Source organism: Physeter macrocephalus, chromosome 19 (genome assembly GCF_002837175.3).
Source record: "Physeter macrocephalus isolate SW-GA chromosome 19, ASM283717v5, whole genome shotgun sequence".
NCBI lineage: Eukaryota > Metazoa > Chordata > Mammalia > Artiodactyla > Physeteridae > Physeter > Physeter macrocephalus.
In genome coordinates, this window is record NC_041232.1 from 75,615,337 (window position 1) to 75,637,028 (window position 21,692).

The 21,692-nt window shown below is 41.6% G+C and overlaps 1 protein-coding gene across 3 annotated transcripts in view; it reads right to left on the reverse strand.

Annotated features, from left to right (window-relative positions):
* The window catches only part of BCL2 (BCL2 apoptosis regulator), a 185,967-nt gene that overhangs the window by 95,682 nt on the left and 68,593 nt on the right, over window positions 1-21,692 (reverse strand). The window contains exon 3 of one of the 3 annotated variants that reach the window (XM_028479959.2): window positions 8,387-8,499. The exons of the other annotated variants lie outside the window; for them this stretch is intronic. Within the exon in view, the coding sequence (XP_028335760.1) occupies window positions 8,458-8,499 (42 nt within the window). The 3' untranslated portion in view covers window positions 8,387-8,457. Of the gene's footprint in view, window positions 1-8,386; window positions 8,500-21,692 lie in introns of those variants that run through there. 3 annotated transcript variants of the gene reach the window in all.

Genomic DNA, 21,692 nt, shown 5'->3' on the forward strand with positions numbered 1-21,692 from the left:
GGCTGGGCCCGTGAGCCATGGCCGCTGAGCCTGCGCGTCCGGAGCCTGTGCTCCGCAATGGGAGAGGCCACAACAGTGAGAGGCCCACGTACCACAAAAAAAAAAAAAAAAAAAAAAAAAAAAAAACTTTTCCCATCTTCAGTCTGAGGTATCTGCAGCTGCAACCAGGTGGTGACCCTGTGGAGTGCTCAGTGACATCTGTGGTCCCCAGCTTCAGGCCTTTGCAGGAGGACTTCAGTCCTCTCCTTGCCATTCACTGGGCCACTGGGAGGACCTTTGCCTTCATCTTCCCCTTTTGTCTTTTCATCCCTATCCTCCTTCTCCTGCTGTTTCTTCCATTCCTCCTTCTCCATCTTCTGGACTGGATAGGCACCAAGATGTCCAACAGAGCCTTCAGATAGCTCAGGCTGGCTTCTTGAGAGCTGTTTCCTTCAAAAATTCATCCGACTCAGAAATCTTCCGGGGGAAATACCTCCTAGGTAGGTTCTGTCTTTTGCCCTGGTCTTTGTGAAACATATCCACCTGGGCTTGGGCCCTGGGCGTGGCTATGGCTGGGGAGCCTAGTGCCACACAAGGAGCAAGGATGGGCATAGGGAAGAGGAAGCAAAATCAACAGGAAAACTCAAGTAATCTAACAGAAGACAGGATAGGAAGAAAAAATAAGTAAAGAAGAAGCACGGCAGATGGAAAACATTCGGATTCCTCGTGAATTCCAAATATATGACTTATCATAATAAATGTAAATGGCTTAAACTAATCCATTAAAAGGCAGAAATCCTCAGACTGAATTTTGTAAAACTCCAGCTGTTTATAAGAGTGTAGCCTAAAACAAGTCACAGGAAGGATAAACATGAAAAAATGTATTCAAATATTAAGTGTTCCTACAAATAATAAATGCTCAATAAATATTTATTTTAATTGAATGACTCAAGTAATAGGATAAAATAGACTTTAAAATAGCCAAAAGCATTTGGGGGGGATAAAGAAGATCACTGCTTAGTAATAAAAAGATACATTCACAAGCAATCCTTCCGTATACCTCATCACACCATGTCAAATATATACAGCAAAACTGATTTAATTATGTGAAGGTAACAAATTCAAAATTATTGTGAGATTTTAGCACATATCTCTATGAAATCAATAGACCAAGCTAAAAAAATAGGACAAATGTAAATAATGCATATTACTAACTTCATTTAATGGATATGAAGAAACCCTCCACGCAATAAAGAATAAACATGAATGTTTACAAAAATTAACCAGGTTCTACGCCACAGAGCAAGCCTCAACAAATTTCAAAGAAGTGCTAACATTCAGACCACACTCATCAACCAAAATACAATAAAAGTTGAAATCAATAACAAAACCACAGGCCCCAAACCCCAGTACATCTTGAAATTTCATAAACATGCTGTTAAATTATTAAATAAAATCAAAATTAAAGTAACAAAATACTTGGAACTGAACAATAATTAAAACCCTAGGTATCAGTAGAAGTAATGTTTAGCATTATATGCAACATCAGAAAACAAGAAAAATTTTAGATTAAGAAAATAAAAAATTAAGCAATAAAGTAAACTCAAAGACAATAGGAGAAAATTCCTTTTCCACAAATGGATAAAGTAGTAGGAAGGCAATAATAAAGATAATAACAAATCAATAAAATAAAAACAAAGAAACAATACACATAGGGACAAAACAAATGTGGATTCTTTAAAAAGACTAATAAAATAGGTAGATATTCCACAAGAATGAGGAAGAGAAACAAAAGAAGGCACAAATAAACACTATTAGGCATGAAAACGAGCCATAACTAAAGATTTTTTTTTAAGCATGAGAATTCGATTCTCTACTTTAAAGCAGTAAAACTAAAAACAGATGAAATAGAAAATCTCCTAGAAAAATGTTACCAAAATTGACACCAAAAAACCAGAAAAAGAACAAAAGCTCCTGAATGTATTTTTATAAGTTCAGTCTAAAGCTATATTTTAGAAGTAGACAGTACAAAAAAGGAAAGCAATAGGTCAATCTCAGTTAAAAACATCAATGCAAAAATCCTAAATAAAATATTAGCAAACATACCCAGCAGCGTAGTGTGTGTATAAATGTATATTTATTTTCAAATATGTTTTTTGATATGATATACCTCAGGTATCATATATATCATGATTGCATGTATCATATTTATCACATGGTAAATATATGGTGTGCGTGTGTGTGTGTGTGTGTGTGTGTGTGTGTGTGTGTTTGTGATGACCAGTAAGGTTTATCCCAGAAGCTCAAGGAAGATTCAACATTAGAAAGTCTTACTGTAATTCACCACACTGACAGATTAAGAAGGAAAAACTAATCATCACAATAGATGCAGAAAAAACATTTATCAAATTTAGTACCCATTCACAATTCAAAAGTACAATAAAATACCTAGCCAACCCAGAATATAAGGAAGTTTTTACTAAGCAGTTTCTACTAAAAATCTATGGTTAACCTTAGGAACCTATTTCCTTTAAAGTCAGGAACTAGACAAATATGTTTTTTTCTATCACCACTCCACTCATCATTGTGTGAGATATCTGGCTGCCACAATAAACAAAGGAAAAGGAGTAAGAGAAATAAGGATTTGAAAAAGAGAAACAAAAGAAGAATTATGTGCACATAAGATTGTCTACGTTGAGAATCCATGAGAAACTACAAACAATTACAAGTCGTAAGAGAGTTTGGTAAGAATGCTGGAGATAAGATTAATATACAAATATCCATGGCGTCCTTATCAGCAACAACCAATTAGAAAATGTAATTTTTAAAAGATCCCATCAGCAATATCAATAAACTATGACAAACCTAGATTCAATCTAAAGAAAGAGGTGCAAGAGTTAAATGAAAGCAAATTATAAAAGTTCACTGAAAGTCCTAAGACGTAAATAAACAGCGATATTTCTCATGCTCAGAGATGAGAAGATTCAACATCAACATCAGTTCCTCCTAAGTTAATACATAAATTGAATGTAATTCCTATTAAAGTCCCAGGAAGGTTTTTCATGAACATGTTTAGCTGGTTTTAAAATTCATATGGAAGAATTAAGGTCAAAAAACAGCCAAGACAATATTGAGAAAGTGTAAGATGGACACTTGTCCTACCAGATATCAAGACATTTATTAAAGCCTTATTATTAAGATACAATAGAATTGGTGCAGATATAGATTACTAGACCAGCATAATAGAGAGAGTCCCTCTGCGTATAGGAACTTGGGATGTGACATTATAAAACTGTGGGAAACGACTGAACTAGTTATTAAATGGTCCTGGGACAACTGGTTATTTACAGGGAAAAAAAAATAGATCTCTAACTCATGCTATATCCAAGAATGAATTCCAAGAGAATTACAGTTAACTTTAAAATATTTAGGAAAAAATACAGACACTGTTTTTATAATCGCAGACTAGGCAATGACACAATAGCACAAACTGTGAAGCAAGAAAAGAAAAAAATGTTGACCAATTTGATTTTAAAACTCATGTGACAAAAGACACCAGAAAACAAAGGATAAAGGCAAGAAATGGAGACAGTAGTTTTGTTTTTGTTTTTGTTTTTGTTTTTTAAGTATCCAGGATATATAGTGAACGTTTGGTAACTGTAAGGAAAAAAAACAAATAACCCACTACAAAAAAATGAGCAAAATCTATAAACTGTCAATACACAGAAAAAGAAACCCAAACGACCAACAATCATGAGAAAGAAAAGCCTAAGTCACTAGAAATCAGAGAAGTATGAATAAATACCACAATAAGATACCTTTCACTCTATCAGATTAGCAAAACGTAAAAGCCTGATAATGCCAAGAGCTGGAGAAGATGCAGAGCAACAAGAACTCTCATACACGGTTCTGGGTGTAAATGGAGAGCAATTCAGCAACATCTACCAAAGTGGATGATGTTTGTCCCCTAAGACTCGGAAACCCATGTCTGCATCCATCCCTTTGAGAAGCTCACATGTCCACATGGAAACAAGCCCAAAGAAGTACACAACAGCTCTGTCTGTAAAATGAAAAGGTGGAAACAATCTGAACTCCCATCAATTAGAGAATGGATATATTATGATATATTCATTAAAAGGAATTAATATAGCAGGTAAGGAAACTTGCTCTACATCAATTAATCAGGATAAATCCTAAAAACATAATTTTGAGTGATAAGGCAAGTTGGAGAAAGATGGATTACTAAGAACACTACGGTAAATGTTTTAAACTCACAGAATAATACTAGCTGTTGTTCATGACACATAGCCAGGAGCCAAATGCAACAACATGTATGTAACAACACAACTTTGGAAGACTGGCTACCTCTAGGAAAGCTGTAGGGGAATGGGATCAGGGTGGGTTAGAAAAGAGGCTTGAACTGTAACATTTTCTGCAAAAAAAAAAAAAACTTTTAAAAAATGTGGCTAAATGTCACCATATATTAAATGTGAGTAGAGGGCGACTACTGGTTGATGTATTATTCTCTGTGACTTTTTTCTTTTGCATTTCAAATAGTTCGTCATTTTTTAAAGTTACATTTTAAAAGGATGTGTGGATGTGGTATTCATTTGCCCGTTTCCCCCATCTTTCTATCTAGGTATACAGTTGTGCTAGCAGTCTTGAGACCTGAAGAATAGTCCTGGTTCTAACACTACTACACTGTGTGACACTGAGCAAATCACTGAACCTCTCTGGGCCTCAGTGTGCTCATCTGTAAAATGGGGATAGTCACAGTGCTTATGTCTTCAAGAGCACTCTGGAATTAGATTTGGACTTGTTCCAGCCCCACCACTGGGGCTGTGAGACCTCAGTCAATTTACTTAAACACTCTAAAAGGCGCTATCTTCATCTATAAAATAGGAATAGAGATAGTATTTAGCTCACAAACTTGTTATAAGAATAAAACAAAATGGGAAACTCTTAGTACATCATCAACAAAACAAAATTACAAAACCAAGAGAAGATACATGCCATGCCTATAATAGACAAGGGATTGGTATCAAGAATACATTATATACTCCAATAAATCAGTAAGGAAACGAACACACCAACAGAAAAATGGGCAAAGGGGGCTCCCCTGGTGGCGCAGTGGTTGAGAATCCGCCTGCCGATGCGGGGGACGCGGGTTCGCGCCCCGGTCCGGGAGGATCCCACGTGTCGCGGAGCGGCTGGGCCCGTGAGCCACGGCCGCTGAGCCTGCGCGTCCGGAGCCTGTGCTCCGCAACGGGAGAGGCCACAGCAGCGAGAGTCCCGCGTAGCACAAAAAGAAAGAAGAAAAATGGGCAAAGGGTAAGAAGAGAGAATTCGTAAAGGAGGAAACCTGACTTCAGTCAGCAAGTGAAAAGATACTCAACCTCGCTAGTAATCAGGAAATCACATCTAAAACCTACCCGGCCATCAGACGGGCATAAGATAATTTTAAATATGGTGATGACCCATTCTGAGAGACCATGTGGTGATGAACTGGTACCATAACTTTGGAGAGCAATTTGGCAACATGTAGGGAAGTTTAAGATGTGCTAACTTTATGACTTTGCTATTGGGTGCGTGTGTGTATATATGTGTACGTGTGTGTATGTATGTATGTATCCATCTATCTGTCTATCTATTGATACGTCTCCAAGAGAAGCTAAAGTCTCCCACATGTGGGCAAAGAACGTGTACGTGTTGGAGCACTGTCGGCAATGCCAAAAAGTTGGAAACAGCTATAATATTCTTCAAACAGACATTTTAAAAGTTAGAAGCAATCTTAGCGTCCTTCCTTTGGTAGAATACTATGCAGCATGGATGAAGCAGAGTACATGTTTTACAACAGATGAATTTTACCAACATAATGTAGAACACAAAGCCAGTGATATCATTTAGATAAAGTTTGAAAACATTTAAAAATGTAAATGTCTATGGATACACATATGTGTAAAAGATGCAATCATGCATGGTAATAATGTACATCAAAGTTAAACTGATGCTTCACAGAAGAGGGGAATGGGACTGGGAAAGTGCTTTCTCTCTCTCTCTCTTTTTAAAGGTAGGTAAGAAGATCTGAAGCAAACATGGCATAAAGACATGACAGAGCGATGGTACATACACATGCACTTGCTATCTTATTCTCTACATTTCCTGTTTGCTTGAACTATTTCACCATGTAAGAACCCCGTGTTTTGCACAGTTTAAAGATATCGACAGATATGATCATTTGTTCCTAGGTGCCCCTAAGGCAGGTAGGGCAAGTGTCCTTATGATCACTTGACAGAGGAAGAGGCGAGGGAGGGCTGGGAGCAGTGGGCCCAGGGCTTATGGTCTGCAGGCTCGAAGCCCTCCTCATCAGATTGCAATGCTCACGCCACCCATTCAGTCACCTATACACACAGGGAACTGGAACTCAGCGCAAATGAGGGTGGGCGGATGAAGGGGAAGACGACCTCTTCCCGTCTGGAACAAACCGCAGCCTGAGGTAGGGCAATGGCATAACGCGACAAAAAAGGGAAGGAGGCGGACTGTCCGGGTCATCTGACAGCCTTTCAATGAATCTGTAACTCACTCGTGGAGGCCGTCCCCCGTGCATCTGCCCAGGAGGAGGAAGGGGCTGGAGGAAGTGAGAAAAGTGACCTCGGTGCCAGCATCACTTCGCCCCCGGGGCACCAGCCTCTGAAGGGCGGGATGTCGCTGGGCTGGGGGCATAAGGCCTGAAGTCTGGTCCGCAATTGGTCCCTCATGCTCTCTGGCTTGCAGCTCTCCTTATTTATAAAACTGAGGAGCTGAGCTACCATCTCGAGGCCAGTGAAATTCTACAGTCTATCTCCCTGAAGGAGTTTTTCCTTAAAAATTGGATCTCTTACAATCCAAAAGAGGAGGTTCGTATTAATAGTTACACATGGTTGTGAGGCTCATGCCTGGACGTGTCACGACAACGTCCTCTCTTCCTGGTGACGTACACAAAATGCTGGGTAACAGTACCTGGTATCTGGACGTCTCAGTAGCGCTACTCCTGCCTGCCACCAGCCCCAGCCCCATTCTTGAGCCCTGGGGACCGATGGACATGGAGGTCAAAGTGACTGTGGCTTCAACTAAGCAGCAACTCATGTGCCCCATCCCACCCTCGGAGTCACATATGCTGTGGGGAGACGTGGTGGTCCCCACCAACAGCTTAGCCTCTGAAGCAGCACCACGTGCACATTTTAGGCTGGAAATAAGAAAGAATTTCCTGACAGTGCAAATTGCCAAAGAGGAGGGTGGGTAACCAAAGGAGGTTCCAGAATCTCCTCTGGAGATCTTTAAAAACCCGAGACGATCTGACATATCTGAGATGATTTTTTTTGCAAGCCTGCCACATGGTGCTGGTGCCTGTCTTCCCAGGCATACCCAGTCCTGCCCTTTGCTTTCTCTTTCCTCTCAATATGACAGATGCCTCCTGTATATTTTCTTCCCCCCCGCCCCCCCGGGGAGCACACTTGCTACAATCCCTTAGGCTTGTTTTCATTCGATTCCTTCCTCCTCACACCTTTCCTTGTTATTTTATGGAGAGCTGGTCAAAGGTCAGAGTTGCCCAGTTACCCACACATAGTTGGGTGGTGGCATCAGACACCCAGGCAAAACAGACCGATGATTCCAATTCCAGCCTGGACTCCAAAGCTGGATGGAAACGGAGAAAATTAGCTGTTGCTAACAATCCACTGTAAATGAAAATATGATCCCAGTAATTGATTTTAAATAGATTTTTTAAAGAATCCTTGGCCGCATTTCATCAAGAATACAGAATTTCAAAAGCGTTCATTCCAGGGTTAGATTCCGCCCCCCCCTTTTCTTCTGGCTTAAACCCCAAATGGCCAAGATCCGAGTCTGAATAAACAGTGTGGGTGGTGACTGTTCTGTGAGGCCCAGTAGAGGATGCAACCACTTTCTTATTCGGTTCAGCATTAAATCATGTGAAACTAGCCTGATGACTCCACAGAACTTTTACTCAGTAACAGAAGGCAACACAACATGTCCTGTTTCTCCGCTTCTCAGGGAGAAAAAAAATTAATTCTTCTAACTGCGAAGGTTCAATTATGTATAAAGTTCATTGACCTCACAGGCGGCTGTCAGATGATCTTTCGAAGGCCCGTGAAAGGCATCCCAGGAATGCGGTGATGTGGGCAGAAACCGTGGATACACGCCACCGAATGCTTTAAACAGGACAGAACCAGCAGCCGTCCGGAAAGACTCCAGTGCAAACAGAACTTTAGGAGAATCAGTAATTTCATCTCACCTAAGCATTTCTAGGCCTTCGAAAGCGATCGTTATAAATCAGAAGCTCAGGAAAAAATCCCGTAGGGACGGGGTGAAGTGATTCTATGTGCTGGTTCCTGCCGCAGCTGGCTGCAAATGTATGGATTCAGTGTTCTTTCCCCATTTGAGAGGTAATGCCTTCTGACTTCCCAGCTACTGACACGAAAATCAAATGAGGAAGCAATCCCATTCATAAATACACGGCGGGGCCTGAAGGAGACAGTAGAGTCAGTGTTTTTTTAGACGGTTTTGATAGAAGACAGCACCCGCATGTGTCTGCAGTGGCTTTATCTATTTGCCAGTAAATGCCCTAAAGTGTGTTCTTCATACACCAAGGCTGCATTTTCCTCTTCGGGCTGAGGGAGAGGAGGGGACAAGCAAGATGAGCTTCCAGAACGTGTGCCCCTCTTCTAGTCTTTACCCGGGGACACCCCTGTCAATTGGAACCCAGGCTACTGTGAAAGCCAGGCACTGAGGAAACCCTTGAGGACATGGAAGGCTGATTCGGGCTCCTTGGTGACGGGAGGCCAGAGCTCCAGGGGGTGCTGTCAGGGTGGGAAGTAACTTCAGGGGCCCTGTGGCTCAGAAGGAGGAAATATGAAATATTTCGGCTTGGTGCTTCCTAAGATTAAAATTACCTGTTGGGGTCCAGTATCATTTTTCTTTCAGTAGCTTCCTCACCGAAAGCTTTATTCACTTTATCAGTCAAAATATTATGATTTCAGTGGGTGAAACGTCCCAGGGTTGTGTTCTAACCTAAATAAGCTGCACTCGCTCTGTGGCAGCGTTATTGTTATGAATATAGAGAATGCGTGGCCAGAATTTAGCCAACGTTTTTGATCCTCTGATGGCAGCAGAATGGAAAGATTATCACTTGCTTCATTTTTAGATAAACCCGCAATTCTTGGGTCCTTTACCCAAATCGGCCAGCTCGATTTTGAATACAGCGTCAGTCGGCATTCAGCTCGCGCTAACTCAGTAGATCCTTGGGAAACAGAGAGAGTGGAGTGGGCGCTATTGGTGATACAGAAGTCAGAAAGGGAACCCTGCCCGCAAGCAGGTCACAAATGAAGAGGCAGACATTAACCCCAACTGAAGGATGCGGGAAGGCTTCCCGCGTGGAACCTTCCGGGGTGAGGTGGCATTTGACCCGAACCTTCACCCAAAGCTCCCTTCACACTTGTTGGCTGTGGCCTTCTGAGAGTCACCGAGTCATGCTTATTGATGGCAGGGGGTCTACAGTTGCACCTTGTTTTGAATCCATCTGATATTTGAGGGGTTTCCTGCCAAGATCCCTCCCTTAAGACCCATACCATTTAATATTACTTTCTTCAGGGAACAGTAGAGTAAAAAAGAAAAGGAATTCCCTCTGTCTTCCCACTCTGAAGAAGGAAGCCTTCCTTCAAGTCTTTAAACATTTTCTAGAAATACGATTATCCTCATAGTTACAGAGGAAATATGCTTCCAGATAAAGAAATCTGGACGCTAAGTAATATCCTAAATCATTTCCACCCTTTGGATACTACAATTTATAAAATTCCATGAAGGAAATGACTCTTATTTCTCATGAAGTCCCCACTGGGAAATCATGGGGAGCCACAGTTATGAAAGCGATATCCTTTTTCTTATCACAATTCCTTCCCTTCGTCCAGGGCCTCCGCCATCTCTGAACTACACAGAACTACAATTTAGTTCTTTCTCCTCTCGCATACATGTTGCCGGAGGTGGCAATTTGGGCCCATGACTCGTCTCCGGTACATGGTAAGTTCTTGGACATTAGGGACTGCTTTTTTTCTTTCTTTTTTTTTTAATTCCTCAAAAGTTTTTGTATTCCAGAAGTGCAAGATTAATTTAAAACAAGTGACTGATTTAAAAATCAATCATTCTAATTTACCATTTAACGGAATGAAAGAAAAATTATATGGTTATTTCAAGAGATGCAAAAAAATTATAAAATCTAACACCCATTATTATAAAATCTCTTAGCCAACCAGGACTAGGAGAGAACGCTTTGAATCTGATGAAGAGCACTGTTCAGTTCCATTTCATGTGAAATTGGGAAAGAGACAAGAAATGCCTGTTCTCCCCACCGCTGTTCAACGTGTATTAGTTGTTTTTTTTTTTAATCTATTTTCTTCAAATATAGTTGATTTACAATGTTGTGTTAATTTCTGCTGCATAGCAAAGTGATTCAGTTATACATATATACTTTTTCATATTCTTTTCCATTACGGCTAATCACAGGATACTGAATATAGTTCCCTGTGCTATACACTAGGATCCTGTTGTTTGTCTGTCCTATATATACTAGTTTGCATCCGCTAATCCCAAACTCCCAATCCATCCCTCCCCCACCCGCCCTCCCCCTGCTTTCTTCATCTCTACATTTCTCACATTTCTTTAACAAAGTTGGTGTTCACTGAACAAATGAATAAATGAATGAGGGAGTAAATAAATATCATAGAGATGTCTCTGACGGGTTGGCAAACTTTCGGTACAGGACCAGAGAGCAAAGGCATCTGGTCTCTATTGTAACTACTCAACTCTGCTGTTATAATAGGAAAACAGCCACAGATAATCTATAAGCAAATGAGTATGGCTGTATTCCAATAAAACATTATTTACAAAAACAAGTGGCAAGCCAGATTTGGCCCACAGGCCATAGTTTTCTGAGTCCTCATCTATGGTGCTTATCTTTGCCATACATCTCAGTATATTCTTTAAATTTTCATATGGCACCTGTACTTTTCAATAATTAGATGTAAACATTCAAGAGTTGCTTTGGAACTCCACATTACTGAATTCATTAAGAACAAAAACCAGAAAAATAGGAAAGCACATACAGAAATTAGCTGTTACTCCAAGTAAGAGCTTGGAGTCACTTATTTTGTATATTGTACGCCTTTTAACAGGAACGATTCTTATTCCCCAAATGAGGGTAGTAGTTTTGCCATTTACATCATGATTATTGAGTAAGCTTGATATGAGATCTCAGAGTTACTGGGTGAAGGGTCTGGTGCTGGGGCATGGTGAACTTGACACTTTCCTGGAAGGGGGAATAAATGCCCCCCCCACCCAGCAAACCCGCCATCCCTGTTCTCCACCACATCACCTGGTCTCTGATTTTACAGCTAAAACCCTTCCAAACGTTATTAATGCAGAGGATACGCCTTTCTCTTGATGACCCTCTGGAAAACATCCAGCTACAGAGAGCACAACAGAATCTGAAAAGCCCGGCAAACACTCAGAGTAGTAGGGGGCAGCTACGAGAATTTGATGGAAACAAGATGTCCAGCTTGTCACCCGGCCTGATTTGAGAGTGCCCTGCCCGTCATTACTCTTTGCCTATCAGCCCACCTTTTGTGTGCGATACAGTTTTGTTTTGTTTTGTTTTTTAATCTGCAATCTATTTATTTATTTGGCCGCACAGCATGTGGGATCCCCAACCAGGGATCGAACCCGCACCCCCTGCAGTGGAAGCACGGAGTCCTCACCGCTGGACCGCCAGGTAAGTCCCAACAGGGTGTTTTTAAAAAGGATCTGGATTTGAATTACGGTGTAAACTCAAAGGATGCTAAGTGCTAAGGTCAATTGCTTGGGTTGGAAAAATTCAACTAGTGCTTTTCGAGGTATGAGGAAACGCACAGCAAACAGCACACAAATGAGCACCCCCCAGCTGACAATCCGTGAGGCCGGCTGCTCTCGGGGGGGGGGTCTTCAGACTGCACCAGTCATCGCCAGGGTGCCATGTTCCCTTCTAGAGACTTCTTGAAAGAAAGAAAAATGAAATTGGATCCTTTCCCTTGTGCCAAGCGTCTCCTCAACACCCAGACCAAACAAGCAGAAAGACTCTGTGCCTTAAGAAAACCAGACCCTCTGACTCACAAACGGAAGGTACCATTGCGGGGGTCAAAATGCTGAGTTCAAATCTACCACGTACCAAGTTCAAGTCACCTACGTGACTTGAGGCAAATGATCTGATGTTACTGTAACTTGCCCTAACTTTCAACCCAGGGCTAGGACATCCACATTATAGAGGAGAAAGCTGGGAAACAGGGGATACTCTTGTTTCTGGCCCGATTTATTTCTGCAAGTGTTGAGTCTATTACGTGCTTGCGTTGGAGAGTGGAAAATGAATATGCCACAGATTCTGAGCACAAAAAGCAGGTGATCATCACTTACTGCTTGCCTGCAACACTCTAGAGCCACCAGGCCTGTTATCAGTCACTCTCACTGCAACATCCCCACCCCCACCCTCCGCTGCCAAACACTGAGGCCACTGTCATCGTCATTGAGAACGGAGCTCTGGCGAACAGCATCGCGTACGTGAAGTGATATCATTTATACTAACTTAATTTCTATTTGATACAATTCCGAATTGTTGACAACATATGTGGCAGCGGCACATGCAAAGCCCATTTCGATCTTGGCTGGGAGTAATACGCATAAAAATAAAGACAAGAGTTAAAAAGAGGGAACACATGGAGGAGACACTGAGCGGGGAGCGTAAAGGTAGTTACTGCGAAATTTCCAAAAGGTTGTTGACAATAATGGAGGGCGACCTCCTCCATCTTCGTGACGACAATCTTCCGGTAGCGCGGATCAGGTCCCTGACATCCCTCAAGGGAAAAATCTCGGAACGTGAAGTATAAACGTATCGGCCTCCTGCTGTGCAGACTGGGTGAGGAGGAAAGGTGACGTGTGAGAGTGGAGAGTAGGACCCTTTACTCACAATCCTCTTTGGCTTCCTCTCAGAGAAACGGAGAATGGGCCTACCTACAGGGAACACTTGATCTCTATTCCCTTTGTTCATTTTTTTTTTTTTTGAAGTTTGTTTATTTATTTATTTAACACAGCAGGTTCTTATTAGTCATCCATTTTATACATATTAGTGTATACATGTCAATCCCAATCTCCTAATTCATCCCACCCCCACCCCTCCCCCTGTCACTTTCCCCCCTTGGTGTCCATACTTTTGTTCTCTGCATCTGTGTCCCTATTCCCTTTAAACCAGCCTCTTGGGCTGTGCCTACAGGATACAAACAAGTGACTCAAGGGAGAAAAATAATACTTAGGTCAGGGACTTATCTGCCAAATTTGAAGTTCAATCTATAGCATCGAGAGAGATGCTCTTCATCTCTTCTGAGGCTTCACAAGAACTTATCTGCTCCTTACTTCTGGTCTCCAGCTTCTTTAATACTGAAAAATTCTACTTGAAATACGAAATCTTTAAAGAGTCCGTCTGGAGATTTCCAGAAGTTTTGTTTAGCAAAGTAAATGGGCTCCTCTGATTAGTGTGTCTAGGACAATCCAGGTAAAATGTCCTTTAAATCAATCATTCTAAAGTTAGCTTCCAAGGAATGCTACTGCAGCATCAAGAAACAGGACCATATGAGTTATTTCATCAGACCCTGGCAGCATTCTGGGCAAAGCAAACAGAAAATCTCGAGGAAAAAAAGAAACTTTCAGAGCCCGCTTCGGGCCCCCTCGCATTCCTTTTTTAAGCATTACAAGATTGATCCTAGGCCGCAGATGCAGCTTTTGGATGTCAGATGCAGGCAGATGTTTTCCCTTAAATCCGTTGTCTCTCCCTCAATCTGTTTATAGCTGTTTCCCATTCGGCCTGCACCTCAAGTTCTCGCTAGCTGCACGTCCTAAAGGTTTCTTCCCTCCACATACAAAGGGGCATCTTTCTATAATTTCTTCTCTTTTCTATAAGGAATGCGTCCACTCACGAGGTTAACTTGTACACCCACTACCGGTGTGTTTCCTTACTCGGCCATCTTCAAGAAATATTGTACTAGAAGTCCCCTATAGCTTAAGTCCCCAAAGTTATGTGGCGTCAAAAAGGGTTTTATTCTTGGAAGTAAGGTATTGAGGTCACATGACTGGTCTTAGCCTCTTAAATCAACTAACGGGCTTCCTTGCTAAGGTTGGGGTTATTTATTCAAACCTGTGGTTTTTTTTGTTCTGGGCTTATACATGCTCTTCCTACAAGTCAGACCAAGGATCCCCATTGGTAAGTCAGTTATGCAGATTCCATGGCAGCCAGACCAAGCGATAGATTTCAGAGATTTATCCAGCCTCTCTCCCTGCAGATTCATCCAGAACATGATCCAGACGAGAAGCAGGATAACATCTGCTGCTATTTCTCATACACGAAAAGTGCCATGAGACAAAGGGAGTTTCTTAGAGGTGATGGAATAGTTCTGTATCCTGATGGCAGTGGTAGCTACAGGAATCTGGACATGGGGTAAAGTACCCATACACACACACACACACACACACACACACACACAAATGAGCACGTGTAAAAACCGGCGAAATCCCAATAAGGTCTGGAGATTATACTAATGTCAATTTCCTGGTGCTGCTAATGTATATACCATAAACATTATACTCTATGCCATGGTTATGCAAGATGTTACCATTGGGGGAAGCAAGGTGAAGGGTACATGGGACCTCTCTGTGCTATTTTTGCAACTTCTTGCGTCTATATTTACTGCAAAATAAAAAGTTTAAAAAGTGCCATGAGAAAGTTCGTGTTTGTCTGGCAGCAGCTTGCGCAACTTCGCCTAATTGTTTTTGAAGTTCTAGGCTGCTTCTTTTTCTAGTCAGAGGATTTTAAAGGATTTCCCACGACTTTTCTCTGAGAAGCCTACTGTATAGCACAGAGAACTATACTCAATATTTTGTAATAACCTATAAGGGGAAAGAATCTGAAAGAGAATACATATATATGATATATATGTATATACGTATGTATAACTGAATCACTGTGCTGTACACCTGAAACGGACACAACACTGTAAATCAACTATCTTTCAACAATAACCACAACAGAAAAGAAACGAAGTCAACCTAGCTTCTGATCTGCAGCCTGTCTGAATAAGAGAGCTGGGGGCGTGGGGAGGGGTAACTAGGTTTCTGAAAGCTTCATACTGGATTCAGCAGGTTGTGTATTACGACCAGGATTACAATAAGACAGCGTCCTTCTGTTGTTTCCTGGGTGTTCCCAATGACACAGGGGTTTAAAGAGCAATCATGTCGTAGCCTCAAGAGGCAAACATACACTTGAGGTCACCGGATAAGGAACAGGGAGGGAGGGAGGGGAGAGGGGTGGAACCAGGCCAAGATTTTGTTCTTCCTTCTGTCTCCGGAAGTTTCCCCCAGGACGTTTATGGCTCCTCCTCATCTTACAGGGCTGGGGTCCAACAACATCTCCACGGATGCTCCCATCTAAACCAGTCCACCCCTCCCCACTTACCTGGCGTTACTCTTTTGATGTCTACCGGCTCCTAACCTTCTGGTTTACTTATGTATTATCTGTATCTCTGCCTTCACATATGAGCTCCATGAGAAGCCTGTGGCTTCTGTTCACCGGTGAATCCCAACACCAAGGAAAGTACAGTGGGTATTTGTTGACTGAATGACTGAAGGGTGAATGAAACATCTCCAAAGCAACGGCCCATTCTTAAGACTGTGGCAATTCTCAAACCCACAGGTCATTGTAAAATGACACAGAAATCATTCAGGCGGATTTATGGATGTCAGGGTCATTCTGTTTGGCCAAGAGAATAAACATGACAAAAATGTGACTGATGTTTTTAAAGTGAGCAGCTGAGTTTCAGGAGCCATGGGGATCCCAACGAAAAGACATGATTTCCTGTCGAATTTTCTCTCTGAGGCTGAAAGAGACCAGTAGTTGGTGGAGATAGGAACAAACGTGTATCTAAACACACACACACACACACACACACACACACACACACACATTTTCTTGTCTTCAGTGATGTAATGGGATCTTGGTACTTCCTTTACCTGAAGTGAATGGGGAGTCCTCTACCAGGGGCAAGGCAGAAAAGTACCAGTGAGACAGGTGTGGAGGGCACATGTAGGCAGAAAGAAGGGAGAAAGAACCCCTGTGAGATACTGAGAAACACGTGAGACACAAGAGTCGTGAGAGGTCAGGAGTGAGTCCAGAGCTGTCCTCCCCTGAAACACGTCACATCCCTGTTCAAAGCAGGAGAGGCTTTGGACGCCCACCATGCCCAAGATGTCAGAAGAAAACTCTTAGAGGGCTGTATTTTTAGAGGTGGTGAAATCTTTAAAATAAATGAGTAACTGTACATGCATCTGCTTCAGTGAGAAAAAAAAACTCCTCCCAAAAGACCCCTCAAAATCATGGGAATAAGAAACAAGGAGGCCAACGACCCCTTCCCTTGAAAAGTCTCCTTGAAGCCGAGCAGCCTGAAGTCCGTCTTCTGATACCAAAGTCAGCTTGTGCTGACTCCCCTTCATTTCACGCTTCTCTTAAAAGAAAACAGGCCGGACTGTTTCAGTAAATAACAAAAGGTCAAGAGAAACGCTACTCACATGAGCAAAATAACAGCACAACCTGCCAAAATGTTTCCTAAGGCCTGACCGCCGAACAATCCAGCGGTGAAATAGTCCACAGATCTGACCGTGAGAGGTTGAAAGGTTCATCTCAGTAAAATCTGCCACGAGGCCCTAGTTTGTATTTCATCCATTAGAAAGGCACATGCAGATTATGCCATCAGGTTCAATCGACATTTAAGTACCACGCCTCGCATAAAGGAATCGGTTGCCTATGTGTGTTTTTGCTTTTACAGGCTCCTCTCCTTGGATTATATTTTGACATGAGAGCCGAGCGTCAGCGTGATGGTGAAACAACCGGGCGCCGGTGGCCTCTGGGTCTGCGCGTTCCACATCCCAGATTCCACCAACTGCACGTGGAAAATATTCCGAAAAAAAGATCCAGAGAGTTCCAAAAAGCAAAACATGAATTTGCCCTAGGCTGGCAACTATTTACACAGCATTTACACTGTATTTACAACTGTTTACACAGCCTTCACACTGTATTAGGTATTATAAGTAATTTAGAGAGGATTTCAAGTGTTTAGGAGGCTGTGGTAGGTTATATACAAACACTAGGCCATTTTATATAAGGGACTTGAACATCCTCAGATTTTGGTTCTGTGGGGAGGTCCTGAAACCGACCCCCCCGAGGGGTGACCGTCCTCACAAAAGCTCAGAGTCAATTTTGTAAAATCTCCTGAATGAACTTCCAACTGGTTTGACACCATTGCCTGAGGTGGGGCACCGAATGTTCATTTTCCCTTTGGAATTTCTCTAATGTGAACAGAATAAAAAATACCATTATAAGAGTTTTAGAGAAAGAGAAAAACACACACAAGGCATAAACCAGGACTCTTCACCCTCAGGATGCTGCCTCAACTGATTCTGCGTCAGCAACCTGCTGGGATACTGTCTTTCAGGCCATTCCTGCAGCAGCCGTGCCACCAATGCCACACTTGAAGCCTGGTCACCAGACTTGCTGCAGTGACGGGATCTTACTCATCTCTGGCCTCCACGGGGCCTGGCAGTTGGTCAACGCTCAGTACATACTCAGTATATACTCAGCTCAGCAGGTTGAGTCAATGGTACCTGTGTTCTACCACATTCCTGGTTTAAAACCATAGAGCAGCGTTTTGCAGAACACCTCCCATGAAATACTAGTCCAGCAAGAGGTTACCTGGGTGCAAAATAATTCTGGTTTTATGAAGAAATACATTTTGGAAAAGCTTCAGACTATATTCCCCCATTTCAGAATCGGAAAGCATTTGAGCGTCTGAAAGACTCAGAAAGGGCCTACGGAAAAGAAACCCGTTTAAGTCAGCATTCCCCACGTGATTTTCCGAAAGCTTTTCTCGATTCATACGTGTTACCATCTTGAGGAACTAGTGTTTTGTAGAGGACATACTGGGGAATTCGACTTCAGAGCAATTTCTGATTCATGTCTAATCACAACTCATCTGTCCTTAAGTCTAATTGACTCTTCCTTGGCGATACGTTATTGTGGGTCCATTCTGCCCATTTAACACCCTCTTGTGAGTTTCCTCTTCTTTAACCTATTGCTTCATAATACCATCGACTCACGGAAGGTCAGATCTGGAAGTGCTCTTAGAAAAGAATCACAAAGTAAAGGTCAACCCCTGAATTTAACAGAGCTGTTAACCAAGGCCCCTACGGTGAAGGGACCAGCCAAAGATGTCACAGTACAACACAGTTTGGCTCTCTAAAGGCAAGGGTGGTTTCAGGCACCTATGCTCCGCCGTCCAGGTACACTGCAGTCAGGGCTTACAGCAGCGGGTCCCCGCTGGGGGAGAGAAGGAGAGGGAAGCAGGGAAGTCTTAGAGAACCCTCCGAATGCCATACGCTTCCACCGCCATCCTCCCACTTAACTCTCAAACATGTCCTGTCTCAAAAGTTTCAACAACTCCCGGGTCAGGTATTTGAAAGACGAGGCAGTTCAAGGCCACACAGTAAGCAAGAAACTGTGCCAGGGTTTGAGCCAAGAACAGTCTGACTCCAAAACACATCCTCCTGCTAGTGTATTACACTCCCTCCACAAAGAGGCCCTCAAGAAAAGCATGTGGAATTACATACGAAACCAGGAATTTGCATATCTGAAATTAGTGGCAGAGACTATGGCCAGTGCTGCAAGGAAGAAAGAACACACAGCAAGCCTTTGTTCCATCAAAAGACTCTATCACTTGTGAATGTGAAGGAGAGAGTGAATTTTTGAATGCACTGTTAACGAAATGAAAATTTTTCTATTTAATGAAAATTGAACCAACTGAATCAAGTAATGAGAACTACATTCTGCTAGTATTGACTATCACACATAATATATTTGCAAAGTTTTGCACGACCACTTAACATCAGAAGTTACTGGCTTCTCTCGTTAAGTGTTTGGTTATGTTTCATGAAATCTACCAGGGGCACAAGCCCAGTTACTGCGATAATGATGGTGGCGGTGACATATTTTCATTTTATATCAAAAACATACATTCTTCAAAACTCTTACAGTTCTAATGAAGAAAGAAGACTTTCAGATATAATCAACTGATAAATATGAGTGTACTTTCTCATATTCATTTCTCAGGAATCTAAATTTAAAAAATCAAAAACTTTTTATTTGCATTTTTGAGGTATTTTGAAAACTAATAAGTGATTTTTCCACGTACTAGTGGAAGCAGCGTCTGTGGGGGACCTTCTGCAGCAAAATGTGGCCCATAAGTCCAAGTAGTAAAACTGACAACAATAAACTAACAACAAATAATAATAGTCACAAATCCATGAAAAATCAAATTAGACAAAATACTGGCCTGGGAGGATTTATATTGCTCTTTATAATAATTAGTGTGCAACTCAGCTTATGGATAACATGGAGTTTCAATATTGGTAGAAGGGGAAATTTTTTATTTTAGTACATAAAAGTCAACCATGACTGTGTAACCTTAAGAAAAAGAATGACTAAGGAGGGTATTTTATACTTGAATGTCAAGATACATTTTTCAGTCAGTGTTAGATAGTGCACTCATTAGGTTTATTACCTGGAAATTTTTTAAAAAGACAAAAGTTAGTTACAAGAGTGAATTTATGCCTCTACCAATCTTTTATCCTTCAAATATGAAAAATGCTAGTTTTTCTTATATCTCTAAAAAGTCATCCATGAGCTCTTCGTTCACTAAGATTATTAGATATAAGAAGCAAAAATTTACAAGGAAACAGAATTTGTTAAATCTTGATCATTCGTGTCATAGTTTATCGACAGAAAATTTACTTACAAGCAAATTGACGACACCTGCTCTATCACTCGCTTCATTAACATTTCAAACGCGCTTAATTTATTCACTTTACGCACAAGTCCTCATGTCTTAGTGGGAAAGCGCCTATACCACATGCCGCAACTAAGGAGCCCGTGAGCCGCAACTAAGGAGCCCGCCTGCCGCAACAGAGGCCAGGCACAACTAAAATAAATAAATAAAATTTTTAAAAAAAAAAGACTTAAAAAAAAAAGTAGCATTTAGGGACTTCCCTGGTGGTCCAGTGGCTAAGGCTCTGCACTCCCAATGCAGGGTGACTAGGTTCGATCCCTAGTCAGGGAACTAGATCCTACATGCATGCCGCAACTAAGAGTTCGCATGCTGCAACGAAGGTCAAAGATCCTGTGTGCCGCAAACTAAGGCCCAGTGTGCAGCCAAATAAATAAATGGATTTTTTACAAAAGTGGTATTTACTTCCTCCCACATCCAAGTAAATTTGAACGGGTCAGTTCTGTGTAGGTCCGGCACAGAGAAGTTCTGCCTAGGAAGTCTATAGATCTAGTTCTAGAAGAAAAGAGGTACAGCAGGTAGAAATTAAGAAGGAAGCAGAATAGGCAAAATAAATAGCTTCCTAGCATCTGCTATTTCAGATCTGTTTTTCTTTACATGAATGCATAGACAACAGTTACCAATTCTATAAACAAAAACATATTTTAATGGCAAATTAAATCATCCCTGGAGGAAAACACAGTTCCTTGTTTCCCTCATGGTGAAAATAACAATAGCTGTCACTGACATAGGGTTTAGGGCATGCCAGGCACTGTTCTAAGCTCTTGACTCACATTAACTCACAACAGCACTTATGAGGAGGTGTTATTATTATAATTGGCACCTTGCAGATGAGCAAAAGGAAACATCGAGAACTGGGTCGAAAAGGGCAGAGCTGAGGCTTGAATCCAGGCAGGCTGTCTTGGGTCCATGTTGCTAAGACCTGCCACCAACTATGGAGCTTAAGCTGGGTTTCCTATTCTGACATGCTTGCATTAGAAGTACATTCAAAGTAGTTAATAATCACATCCCATATAAAAATATATATACAAGAAAGGGTTAAAATATTCTGTGATTCTACCACTACATCGCATAACTGGGACAGCCTAATCACTGGAGAGAAGGAGGTTTCTAAGTGCTTTTTCCAAACATCAGTGACCGGGGCAAACCAAACGTCCCTAAGAACATCAGCCGTTTACAGTAGAAATTTGGGGAGAAAACTATTGGAGGTGAACATTAGAGACTTCTGTTATTATAACAATTTGATTATTTCTTTGACCTTCTAGATGTGAATAATTGAATAATTTAATTGCTAGAGTTAAAGACTTGTCTGTTTTTTAGGAAAACGAGATTTTTATCTGGGATTCCCCAGTATATTAGAAAGATGATTCTTAGTATAATTGTGGGCAAGAAGGAAATAATATACATATTTGTGGCTATGAGCAGCTAACCAGAAAAAAAAAAAAAAAAAGGAAAGAAACTGTCTGGACTTGCACAGTTCCAAAAACTACTGAATGTTTTCTTTTTTTTTCCTACCCTACTAAGCATTTCTTTCTTATCAAGGAGGATTCATTTCCCACCTGTGTCTTTTACATTTTTGAAATACACATAAAGTTAATGTTCATTTTCCACCCACTGAAAGTTTGTTTAAATTATTCTGTCTCTGGGCTTTACTTTTAGGAGTTACATTTGGTTTGGCCAGCTTGGGCGTGAGAGAAAGCT